Raw genomic sequence first — 13,150 nt, 5'->3', positions numbered from 1 at the left:
ATGATTCCATGAGACCAAACACAAGCTTTAACTGGAATTAAGCAGCAAATTAGCTCTATAATAATCGTTCATAGTTTTGAAAGGATGTAGTATTTCTGATGTCACTTTCTTGAATCTATGAGACCCTCCTACATACTGGCTCTAAGAGCTGAATGCCAACAAATGAAAAATATCATTCAAAGCTATTCTGTATATTAAAGGTAACAGTGTACTCCCAAATCCTTCTGTCTCTTCACAGTAGTACCCACCAACAACAGTAGAAAGCTAAAGCCCAAATAGTATATAGTCTTTCAGTTGAGACCTCTTCAGAAGTCATAGTATTTTGGTCATCTCATTTGCCTACAAACCCTCATTTCTGAGGCCAGACTTGTTATTTCACTATGTCTCAAAGTGATCAGACACAGGAAGGATATTTATTTAAATAGCATCCTAAAGTCAGTGGAGGGCACAGCCTCCGTGTCACCCCCATTTCTGTCACATATATGCTGGGGTAAAATAAAGAATACTGCTCGAGGATAAAGGAAGGACTGGTTCCCAGTTTTCTCCCTATCACTTATCAGCTAGCCGTGTGGTCTTGATTAATTCAACCAATCACCCTGAGCCTGAGCTTCCTCATAATCTATGCATAAAAATAAGTTGGCATGAAAGTGAAGTGAGAGGACCCATATTGTCTTAATGACTATTCAAGTTCAAGATCTATAATGCTATGAATCTTAAATACCCTGAAAGCTAAACACCTTTGCCTTTTAAATTATCATTAAGAATCATAGAAGCGTTTGCATTTTTTGAGTTGGAAAGTTCAAGGATCAGCTATCTAGTTTAAGTTCCCTTTTATGTAAAACAAAAGGCTAGCAGAAATTTTGAAGCAAACTCCAAGACTCAGGGGCTTGTTTTAGTCTAATAAAACTCACTATGTGTGAACAACAACAAAATCTAATTACACTCACCATTAATTACTTCCTGTCTTTTGATCTCACAAGGCTTTAGTCCCAGTAACACTTCTCGACTAACGAGCTGTTGCCAGTTGGGTGGATCTGTCTCTAAGTCATTCTCAAACTGTTCATCCTCACTTTGACTTTCTCCAAAAGCTATGCTGTCGAATCTGATGGAAAAAAAAAATAACGAATTCTATTCTGAGGACATCAGGTGGACAACGGGAAATAGCACAAGTTTTTATATTACAGCAAATAAGTCATATTTCTGAAGTACTGCCTAGCGCAGGGCCTGAAACATCATCCTCTCATACAAAATGATTTACATGTGTTATATATAACTTTATAAATATCTTGTGAATAGTTTGTGTTTACTAAGAACTTTCTTTTATACTATCTAATGGATCCATGTACAGGTTTTTTCTTTTAAAATTAGAATGTTAGTTTTCTATTTCTTAAAATATGCCTCTACTGAAAGTTACTTCAGGATTACTCACTTTCGAAAGGGCTTTGGTGTCCCATGTTCAGGCACCCTAAAAATAATGGAGAATAAAGGGTCAACGTAAAAACAAAACGGTAATCAAGAAATTTATGCCAAAGACCCTGAACAGACATTTTTCCAAAGAAGACATACAGATGGCCAACAGACACATGGGAAGATATTCAGCATCACTGATCACCAGGGAAATGCAAATCAAACAACGAGATATCACCTTGCTAGCATGGCTAGTATCACAATGACAAGAAATAGCAAGTGTCAGTGAGAATGTGGAGAAAAAGGATGTGATATATATATACACATATACATATATATATATATGTACACACACACACACACACACACACACACACACACACACACACACACACACTATGGAATATTACTCAGCCATAAAAAGTATGAGATTTTTGTCATGTGTGACAATATGGATGAACCTAGAGGGTATTATGCTACGTGAAATAATACAGAGACAAATACCATACGATTTATGCGTGAAATCTAAAAAACAAATGAACAAAGAAGCAAAGAAAGCAGGAACAGACCTATAAATACAGAACTGGTGGCTGCCAGAAAAAGTGGTGAGGGGATGGACAAAATGGGTGAAGGGGTGACAGATCCAGGCTGCCAGTTAATGGAGTATGTAAGTCAGGGGAACGAAAGGCATAGCACAGGGACTACAGTCAATGGTGTTGTAATAGCTGTTGTGGGGGGACAGATGGCAGTTACACGTGTGGCCAGCACAACAGAACGTATAACCTTGTCAAATCCCTACGGTGCACACCTGAAATTAAAGTAACATTGTGTGCCAACTATACTTTAATAAAAAGTAAAAGAAAAAGAAATTTATGCCAGAGATACTCAAAACTGGGTTAAACTACAGTGGCTAATAAACAATTTTTCTGGAAGTTATAATGATTGAATATAAAATAAATTAAAAACATTTCAGTACCTGTCTAAGATTTACCAGCTATAAGCTCTAGTTCCTTTCTTAAAAGCATATGTGGGGAAAACGCTACAAAGTACAGGAATACTATACAATGAAATAGGTGAAGTTGGCCTAACCGTCCTCCATAAGATATCACTGAATTACCTTTCCACCTCCCACTCCTCCTCCTGCACTTGGTCTAATGGAGGAGGTGGGAAATCGAAGATGGTATTGGGAGTGCGAGGGGCGCCATCCATGCAGTCTCCAGATGCAGGTGTTTCTCCAACTTGCTTTGATCCTGAAAAGACGAAAGTCAGACCCTTAGATGGTGTTAATGAAGACAATGATTCCAAAAAAAATCAGTCTCCAATGAGAGCTTCAATCTGTCCACAGCACATTCGTAATTCAATTACAGGTTAGCTAGAACCAAAACTCTAATATAAAATGCACTAAAAAATAAACAAATATTATTTTTAAGCAACTTTTTAAAAACCAACATAAGACACGTAAACAACTCAGAAGAGAAACATTTGCTGACGTTATCTTTTTCTAACCCCTGTGCCAATCTTTTTCATACAAATTTTAGTTATTATGGTGGTCCAATTTGAAATAATAACCTCATACTTCTTTTTCTTGATTTACTACCTTTAGGTAATATACATTTCTTCCTCCTCTGAGGATTTTGCTCAGTTATACTTCCCACCTTCACTTTCCTCCCATTTCTTCCTGATGGATAATAATTATATTATTATTACTAGCTGAGTTACTGGTTATTATCTAAGTTTAAATGATAGAATTATATCTGTGTTTTTATTCTATCAAGAAGTTAGTACCTTAAATCTCCTCTACATCAAATTAGGTATTTGGTTTACCTATATCCTTCCCTTTAATTGTATTTCTCTCCTTCTACCCTTCATTTCTTTCAACTACATTTTTACTTGAATCAGTCGATGGAGTTTTACATTTCCCTGATCTATGGCCACAACTAAATATTCTGTGCCTTGCCTATTAGGTGGATTCTAAAAGCCTGAAAACCAACAGAGTGCTTACATTATTGTGTCAATGTACACAGTGTCATAAGCAAAATACAACACATTACATATACATATTATTCCTGCCAGGTTAAGAGGGATATTAGTTAGGATTATGTTTCCTTTTCTGCTGGTCCAAAGATGCAACTCACGGATCATGAGAAATAGAATGCTCATTGCATCAAGGTCAGGCTACTTCAAGATTATGCCACTTAACTTCGTTTCACATTTAAATCATGACTTAACTTTCTTGAACAACTGTTTCGCTTAGCATTTCTGGATGGCTTTATTTTACAACTGTCAAAGCACTATCATTTTATCAATTCTCAGAGTTTTTCATTTGCTACATCATACTATCAACTGCTTAGAATCTCCCTTTTTCTTATCTACTAGTTCTCGTGCTCTAGTCGGGAGCAGCTGCTCCCTTGGCCTGTGACATAACTATCGTCTAGGAACTGCCTGCCCGTCCCCACTTTTCTGGGTTGTTTCCACCATTTCCTGGATCCCGTAACATTTTCTTCTTCACTTTTCTCTCATTTTGCCGGAGTGTGTATCTTCAAATCATGTTCAAGGAAAGGGTGCATTTCAGCTAAACTTTGAATCCTGGCATATCTGAAAATGTCTTTGTATCTTCCTTCATTTCTGATGGGTAATTTGGATGGATATCGAATTCTAAGTTCAATGATTTTCTTTCAGCAAGTTGAAAGGCATGGCTCCTTTGTATTCTAGCCCCTCGTGTTATAATGAGAAATGTGATGCAGCATAATCCCCGTTTTTTTTTTTTCCCCTTCAAAGCTTTCAGGACTCTGTATCTCTGATGCATGGAAATTTCCAGAGACATTTTAGGTATGGCCCTTATTATTACTGTTCTTATTATTCACTGTAGGTGGTTCCCAGTGAAGACAACTATTCTTTTTTACCCTTAAGATGGTCTCTCTCATCATTTCTCTGTCTCTCCTCCATTTCCTCTGTTGATCTTTCATCAGACAGGCAGATATAGGACCTCTCAAGTGAGTCTCTCTCTATATATATAATTCTTGTCTCTCCAATTTCTGTCTCTTGGTATTTCTGATATACATTCTGAAATATTTCCTTGACTTTATTTTTACGGACTTCTTTTTTTTTAATTCTTGGTAGCTCTGGTGGTTCAAAAACGTGCACAAAGTTTTGATACTCCTTCCTTCAGGGGTCGAGCCTAATTATTCTGTCCCTTGAGTGTGACCTAGATTTAGGGGCTTGCTTCTAACTTGCTGAAGTGACAATGTGCACCCACAGAGACTAACTCATTAAAGATAGCGAGGCTTCTTTCTTGCTCTTTTGGATCACTTCGGAGAAAGTTGGCTACCGTGTCATGGAACACTCAAGCAGATCCATGGAGAAACCCGTGTGGTGAGGAGTCAATGCCTCCAGCAAGGAGCTAAGTAAGTCCCCCTGCCACCAGCCACCTCCCTGAGCGTAGAAGCAGGTCTCCTGGCCCCGGCTAAGCTTTCAGATGACTGACAGACACCTTGACTGCAACCACATGAGACAGAATTGCCCAGCTAAGCCGCTCTCAAGTTCCCCACCCACCAAAAATGTGACGCAATAAGTGTTTTTTTTGTGTTAAGCTATAAAGTTTTGAGGTGGTTTATACAAAGCAGTTGATAACTAATATGGTAGTTATTGTATTGTAATAGTTATATTAAATCATTTCTCTTTGGTTTCTGAATGTTCCTTTTTCATAGTACTGTTATTCTTGTTTTACAGATGTAATAATTTTTAAAATTTCCCCAAGTATACTATCTAATTTAGAGGTATTTTTTCAACGTTCTTGTCTATTACCTAAATTACGGTTTTCTGCTAGGGGTGGTTTTTCTGTTTATTTTGTTTTCTTTTTTTACGCCATCAATAGGTTTGGCATTAATGTATTATCTTAGGTCTTGACTCTAGCAAGCAAATTTTTTCAACAGCGAGTAATACTATTCGTATTTGAGTAGCTGCTGGGGCTTTCCTTTGCAGCTATACACAAGCAGATCCATTTCAGTTGGGAGCTCTCTGGACAGGGTGAGACCCTGGCATGTCTACTGTCAGGCTTCAGGCCCCCAACTGTTAGAACTAATGTCCTAATTAATGCCCTCCAGGCACTAATGTCAAGGAGGACCTACCCAGCTCTCCCTACACAACTCACTCAACTCCTCTAAAAGAGCACACTCATGTTCTTCTGGTACATAAATGACAGACGGCTCACATTTTACAATGCAAGGATCAGAAACTGTTGACGTCATTGTTTTGATTACAGGCCTTCAATTAATTATTTTCAGCTTTATTTCTTACTCATGCACTCCATGTAACACATGCCAACTGCTGAGCCCAACATCTTTCCAGGGTTCTAATGGGCAGACTGGCTCCCTGTCTGGGACCCTTTGTACGGATTATGGACTCCAGCTTCCTCTATGTTGTTTTACTCATCAAACCACTCTTGTCTACTTTTAATCTCCCCAAACTCTGTTGAAATCTCTTACTTATTGATAACATGTTTTCTTCCTCCACTTCCTTTCTCTTCATGGTTTTTATTTATTTGTTACTGGTTACCCATCTGCCATGTTTTTATTTCAGTGAGAGCTAGGAGCCATGAATTCATGCACGTACTCAACCCAACATCTTCAGAATTCCACGTAAGATAAAACCTCCAGAGTTTTCTACAAATGTCACCCCTCCTTCTTTGTCTTAAATAAAAACCTGCCTATCCCACTGGCGATGACCTCTTCTGCTACAGTGTTCTCAAATGGAGACAGATGTTTCCATTGTACGCTGTGTACTTCAGGGCAGAGCGGAGATAGATACCCTTGTTCCTCAATACTACTGTCAGACCATTATCTTGCCTTTCTATAAAAATCTCTTGCCGCCTGAGACTCTCACTCCGAGATACTATCACACGCTCTCCCTCCTCACGACAATCATCTAGCAATACTGAACCTTTGGCTGCTGGCTCACAGCTTCCCTCTCTCTGCTGCTATCACATGAGGTGACCTCAAAACCCAGGGACATTAAGGTATTCAAACCCCTGGCTTGTTGGCCCCTTACTTGCTTCATCTCTAGTTACTTCCTTTATGCTATTTCAGTGACCACTCCCATAGCTTTATCCTCGACCCTGTCATACCAGAAATTGAACTGCTTCCAAAATCGCCAGTATAGATAGGCATTCCCTTCTCCAAATAAAACCACTGATTCACCCGGCTCACTTGCTTAAGAAACCCATTATAACAAGTATGAAGAAATATGGTAATAAGCTCTTTTCCCAGTGACTTACAATTACTTTACATCTTCCTCTACTCCTCAAGTCCCCTTGCCCTTCATACACGCTCTGCCTCTCATCTCCTCTCTCCTTCTCCAAGCTCTTCCCTATTCGTTATATATAGTCTGTCCCCTGCATCTTCAACCTCCTCCTCTTTCCAACAACAACAAAAAAACACCTCTAGTTGTTCCAACAACAACAAAAAAACGCCTCTAGTATCTCAGGTTTTTAAAAAAGTCTTCTTCAGCCTCCCCCCAGGTCTGCTTCTAGCTACTAAATCCCCTCGACACTTCTTTTACCCTTCCATTACTGGATCGGGCACAATCTGAATTTTTTATTGGTGTGACTATCTCCCCACGGGACTAAGCAGCACAGGGCAAGAATCTAAGTGTCACTTCTGTGTGCTGGCATCGGATACAGAGCTAATGCCTGATGGAGCGCTCGATCGATATTCCTCAATTGGTGAGAATTCAAAATGATCACTTAGCACAGATTTATCACCAGCTGTAGAAGATATTAAAACGTTAAAATGAAGTTAAACTGGGATTCAGGCTTGATTAAAATAATATGCCACTCTATTCCTGACTTAGTGTGACCGTTTTAAAGTCTTGAGACTTAGTTAAGTTGCACTACAGCATTCGCTCACCCAGATCATTCTCTTTCCCTCCTTCCTGGGAAAGAGTGGCCCCTGAGGCCCCAGAGGACATGGAATTGGCTGGCAGGTACCCAAAGTCTGTTCCTTCACCTGCTAACCCACTCTGGCGCAACTTGGCAGAGTCCTGAGGCTCAGGACTCACAGAAGAGGGTGTGGATAAGTGCTTAGGGTGCCGCTGCTTCTGTAGTTCCATAGCTCTGCCAACTGAACAGAAAGCAATGGTTAATAATGTATGTTTCAAAAATCTAAAAAAGAAAAAAAAAGAAGAAGAAGAGGATGTGAAGGATCTAAAAATTGTCTGGAACATGGAAAATATTTGTGAATTATTACTGTGTGAGAGACAGATAGATAAGACAGGAAGAAATGAAAGAAGGAAAAGAAGGAAAAAAGGAAAGAGAAAAATAAAGGGAGAGAAAGAGAGCAAAAGAAAGGAAGGAAAGAAAGGGGAAAGAAGAAAGGAAGAAAAAAAGAAAAGGAGGGAGGGAAAGAGAGAGGAAGGCAGGGGAAGGTGGAGGAAGGTAGAAGAGAAAGGGAGGAGAAGGTGGCAGTGAGAAGGAGAGACAAGAGGGAGAAAAGGAGAGGAGAGCAAAGGTGGGGAGGGAGCGTGTTGAGAGAAGAGATGGACGCACACAGAACCGTACTCACTTGTAAGAGTGAAGATGGAGCCTTCTGTGAGCCTTCGTAAGGCCCCGCCCGCCCCCCAACACTCACAGCTGCACCATCATAACGTGCCTCAGACACGATCGAGATTAATCTGCAGCCTGCTCACTATCCCTGTTTGCATCAGTGACCACGAGAAGCTAAAGACACTTGGGTCATCATCCCCCACAGCACTGCGCACCCTCACATAGCTCTGTACTTCCCCAATCCTAAACTTCTCCCTCCCCTAATTCCTAAAATTCTCCTTCTGTATCCCTTGGAACTCATGGGCAGCACCTATGAAGGACTCCATTCTTGGGGTACCTGGTGGATCAGCCAGTGGAGCCTCCGACTTTTGATTTCGGCTCAGGTCACGATCCCGGGATCATGGGATTGAGCCCTGTGTCAGGCTCTGTGCTCACTGAGCATGAAGCCTGCTTAAGATTCCCTCCCTCTGGGGCGCCTGGGTGGCGCAGTCGGTTAAGCGTCCGACTTCAGCCAGGTCACGATCTCGCGGTCCGTGAGTTCGAGCCCCGCGTCGGGCTCTGGGCTGATGGCTCAGAGCCTGGAGCCTGTTTCCGATTCTGTGTCTCCCCCTCTCTCTGCCCCTCCCCCAGCTCATGCCCTCTCTCCCTCTCATTCACTCAAAAATAAATAAACATTAAAAATATAGGGGCGCCTGGGTGGCGCAGTCGGTTAAGCGTCCGACTTCAGCCAGGTCACGATCTCGCGGTCCGTGAGTTCGAGCCCCGCGTCAGGCTCTGGGCTGATGGCTCAGAGCCTGGAGCCTGTTTCCGATTCTGTGTCTCCCTCTCTCTCTGCCCCTCCCCCGTTCATGCTCTGTCTCTCTCTGTCCCAAAAAAATAAATAAAAAACGTTGAAAAAAAAAAATTTAAAAAAAAGATTCCCTCCCTCTGCCTCAGCCCCTTTACCCTGCTCACACATGCGCTCTCTCTCTCTCCAAAAAAGGAAAAAAAAAAAAAAAGACATATTCCATTTTCTCCACCTCGTCTCTAAAAATTTCCTTCATCTTCTCAGTGTTTGGGGCACTACTGGTATTCGACACCACTACTGGCGTCGGACATCCAGCACCGCTGTTAGCACAATGCCACTCCCACTCCAACCTCGCCAATATTTTCCAACGCGGTGCAGCCCGGTCGAAGACCACTACATGACCTAATTTCCCGCCCGGTGGTACCACCCTCCCTATTTCTCCCGCAGAGGGCCGATCTCTCTCCGTTAGGCCTGAGGGTGGAGGGAGATCAGGAAATAAAGCACAATGGAGAGGTGGAGACATTGTACAAGTATGGAGAGAGTGAGTAATACGTGTATAAAAAGATTAAACAAAGAATGGTGGAGAAATCCACGCACGTTTTTTTTGTTTTTTGTTTTTTGATTTGACAGAAGTTGAATGCAAATAAAATCCAAATAGGTAAGTAAATTATGTTATGGACAACTGACAGGATACTACAATTAAAGAAGTTTTTTTTTTTAATTTTTTAATGTTTATTTTTGAGAGAGAGAGAGACAGAGAGAGAGAGAGACAGAGAGAGCACAAGCCGGGGTGGGGCAGAGAGAGAGGGAGACACAGAATCCGAAGCTCCAGGCTCTGAGCTGTCAGCACAGAGCCCAACGCGGGACTCTAACTCACAAATCGGGAGATCATGACCTGAGCCGAAGTTGGACGCCTAACCGACTGAGCCACCCAGGTGCCCCTAGAGAAGGTGTTTAAGATAATTATAGAGCCACGTGGGGATAGTTAACTCAGAAATAACCTTGAATGCCAGCACGGTACATTGGAAATTCAGTGGAATCATTTCAAGAACACCTTTCTCCAATACTTCATTCTAGTTAACTGAGCCTCTGAAGGGAAGATGGAGGGAGCTGGTGAGAACGTGCCATTTCCAGCTTCACATACTTGCACTGTTGTCATGACGGCTTGGTCTCCTTGGGGGTCCCAGGATGCTGGGGAATCCTCTGCGCTTCCCTTTTTCTTCGCCTTCTCGATCTTTCTTCATACTTTGCTAGAGTCAAGGTACAATCAGAGAGATAAGAGACACACGACAGAGTCGAGTTCTTTTGTCGCTGTCGAACACCGAAACGCAATTCTAATGGTCAGCTGAAAGAACTGGCTAAATGCAAGTGAGAGACACACACGCAGCACTCATTAGAGGCCGGCACACAGTACCGTGTGCACGTCAAACTCAAGATGTCTTTTCAACCTATTTCGAGCTGACCATTTTGGAAAACAAAAAAGTACTTTGACAACACATTTACCGGGAGCCAGTTCCAAGCAATTCATTCCTCTGCTGAACAAACAATAAGCCCTTCCTGCGTGATGGCACTGTGCTAAAAGCTGGGGACACGACGAAGGAGGCCCTCGCCCTCACAGAGCCGCCCCGTCTGACAAAAACTAAACGAAAACATAAATAATCACACACTGTGACCGGCGCCATAAAAGGAAAGACAGAGGCCGTGACAGAGCTGGGATGGCACTCGGCATAAAGTGCTATCTGCACTCCTCACACTGTCTGATCATTAGTTTCCAAGCCTAAATGTCTCACTAGATTTTTTACTTTCTTGAGAACGGGGACCACGTCTTACACACATTAGCACGCCCAGCACTAACTTGCTGAATCGGTAAATACGAAGACGAAGGAAGGCACTGCGACCCCGTGTAAAGAAGCACAGGGACGTGAACACACTAGTATCCAGTCCTACCTTGATTTTTGGAAGGAATCCAATCCGACCTCGCTTGTGCTCCAAATTTCGAGGTTCTTTCACTTTTACTCCCAAATGCTTCATGTACATAAGGATAACATACTGCATTGTTGAACTGGAGGAAAAGGATTAAGTCAAAGAAGGACTCTGAGAAGGGAGGGTGGGCAGAATAAAGACATCAAATGACTTAAAAAAAAAAAAAACAACTCAATACTGGAATTCTTAGAATTCATTCATCAAGAAAAAACTAAGCAGGTATCTACTGGTTGCAAATAGAAAAGGACTCTACTCAAGACACTAGAATATTAGTCGAATAAAACAGAGGCCACCAGAGGGAGACACTCTATACTTTGAAGTTAAAAGAAATCATAATTTAGGACTTAGAAAAGACAGTTTCTTTTTTTTGTAAAATTCTTGGGAAAAAACCCAGTTATATTACCTTTTATCTTCTTCTACAGCCTGAGCAGTCATCCTAAAAGTAAAAATATTTCAAAATTAAACATTAAAGTTTAACGAAGGAGTTGCTATTAACTCAGATACCTGAAGCAACAGAACAGAGCTCAATCTGTCACCTGGCATGAAATAGCAGACAAACCCTAACCCTCTAAGGGGACTAACAGGCTTTTCTCACTCCTGTCATCCACTGTAAATGTTTTCTGGCCTCAAACAGTTTCAAAGCCCATGAACTGAAACCACTGGAAGTGTTTCTGATCAGTCAGACATTTTATAGTTACTCATTTTACCAATACCCAGAAAAAGAAACACAAGAACTTTTCTAAAACATCAGCAAAATTTAAAAATTAAAACATTAGGGGAGCCTGGGTGGCACAGTTGGTTGAGCGTCTGACTTCGGCTCAGGTCATGATCTCACAGTCTGTGAGTTTGAGCCCCACATTGGGCTCTGTGCTAACAGCTTGGAGCCTGGAGCCTGCTTCGGACTCTGTGTCTCCCTCTCTCTCTGCCCCTCCCCACTCACGCTCTGTCTCTCTCTCAAAAATAAATAAACATTTAAAAATTAAAAAAAAAAATTAAAATGTTAAAACCAAAATACATGGCTGCACACACGTGGTCTGACTCCCCTTTTGAGTTTGTTCAAAGTGTGCTTTAAACATTAAGGAGCATCTCAAGAGAGAGGTGCATCTGCACATGCTTCGGTTACTTACAACACTTCTTCGATTTTGGCAACAATCTGTTCCGCACATGCCCGTTCCTTCTCCAAAGTTACCCGGTCCTTTTCTCGCTCCGCATCGAGTTTTGTCAGTTCGCTTTCAGCCAAGGTCAGCCCCATGCTACGTTTCTGCCTAAAGGGAACAGGAGAAGCTTCCTGAGGTGGCCTAGAGAAGAACCATCTCCCTCTGGAGATGTTTCATCAGAGTTTCCATGGCTATGAGTTTCTAACAACAGGCGAAATGTCACAGTTTTCTATTTTGGGGCCCCTGTCACCTAGGACACCAGAGGAAAAGAATTCTAGAGGCGATCACTCAACAGAACACACATCCTGAAGGAACACACTTAGCCTAGAGGAGCCCTGAGCTCAAATCCTGAAAGCATACAGAATGGGGACTGTGGACTCAGTACCATGCCAACTCTTCAACTCTAGGTATTCCTTATATTTTAATCACAGTGATAAAGACCATATGCTAAGCCAAGGACTTAATGTGTAACCTTTTCCTACCTAAACAGAAAGTTAATTCAGAACTACCATATCAGTTTATATCTGCCACCAAGCTTACCGAAAATCTTCCAAGTGCCTCTGAACTTCTGGGTGGACTCTTTCCTGCATAGTTTGAATATAGTGGCGGTGTAGATCCTCAGGTATAAGCTCAGGTCTTCTTTTTTCTGCATAAAGAAAAGGCAAGGAGTTACCTGATGTGAAGGTATATCCTGTGCATTGTAACTGGCAACATATCAATGCTATTTGGTACAAACTTGGAGTAAGACAAAGAGAAGGTCTTCAGTGCATTTTGTTTTTTACCTCACAATTCCAATTTCATATACGTTTAACGTATTACAGAATCTATTTTCTGTTGTGATTCAGATGATCTGCTCATTACCACGTGACAGATAAAACCTTTAGAGATGAACTGTGCTACATATCTAACAGAGACATAATTCTCCAGAATATTGATACTCCAAACTTACCTAGATCTATTGATATTTCATCAGGAACAGAAACTTTCAGGTGCTAAAAAAAAAATGCAAACAAAAAGTGAAACAACACTAAATACTTATATAAGGTGTATATACAAGGACTTGTATAAAGTGAAGAGATACAACTTGGATAACTATTTTTTACAATCACATTCAGGTTTAAGCTCACTTATCCCATCCAAATTTCACAGCTCTGGAATGTACCACTGTTTCAACATGAAAATAGGCCCTTTCCCCCAATGATCATATACAGGAAATATCTATAATCACTGGTTAATATAATCAGTTATATACATCATTTGAATCAATATAGCTAACAC

The 13,150-nt window shown here is 41.3% G+C and overlaps 1 protein-coding gene across 7 annotated transcripts in view; it reads right to left on the bottom strand.

The window, feature by feature from the left end:
* Positions 1-13,150, bottom strand: part of ARHGEF12 (Rho guanine nucleotide exchange factor 12) — a 151,293-nt gene that overhangs the window by 24,939 nt on the left and 113,204 nt on the right. For all 7 annotated transcript variants that reach the window (XM_045483181.1, XM_045483183.1, XM_045483182.1 and 4 more), the window contains 10 exons: positions 12,822-12,864; positions 12,413-12,518; positions 11,843-11,980; positions 11,119-11,151; positions 10,680-10,794; positions 9,877-9,982; positions 7,311-7,523; positions 2,525-2,657; positions 1,430-1,465; positions 948-1,102 (listed from right to left, as the gene is read on the bottom strand). In XM_045483181.1, the coding sequence (XP_045339137.1) occupies positions 948-1,102; positions 1,430-1,465; positions 2,525-2,657; positions 7,311-7,523; positions 9,877-9,982; positions 10,680-10,794; positions 11,119-11,151; positions 11,843-11,980; positions 12,413-12,518; positions 12,822-12,864 (1,078 nt within the window). The remainder of the gene's footprint in view (positions 1-947; positions 1,103-1,429; positions 1,466-2,524; positions 2,658-7,310; positions 7,524-9,876; positions 9,983-10,679; positions 10,795-11,118; positions 11,152-11,842; positions 11,981-12,412; positions 12,519-12,821; positions 12,865-13,150) is intronic.

Source organism: Leopardus geoffroyi, chromosome D1, assembly GCF_018350155.1.
Source record: "Leopardus geoffroyi isolate Oge1 chromosome D1, O.geoffroyi_Oge1_pat1.0, whole genome shotgun sequence".
In the NCBI taxonomy this organism is placed as follows: domain Eukaryota; kingdom Metazoa; phylum Chordata; class Mammalia; order Carnivora; family Felidae; genus Leopardus; species Leopardus geoffroyi.
This window is presented reverse-complemented; position numbering and strand designations above follow the sequence as displayed.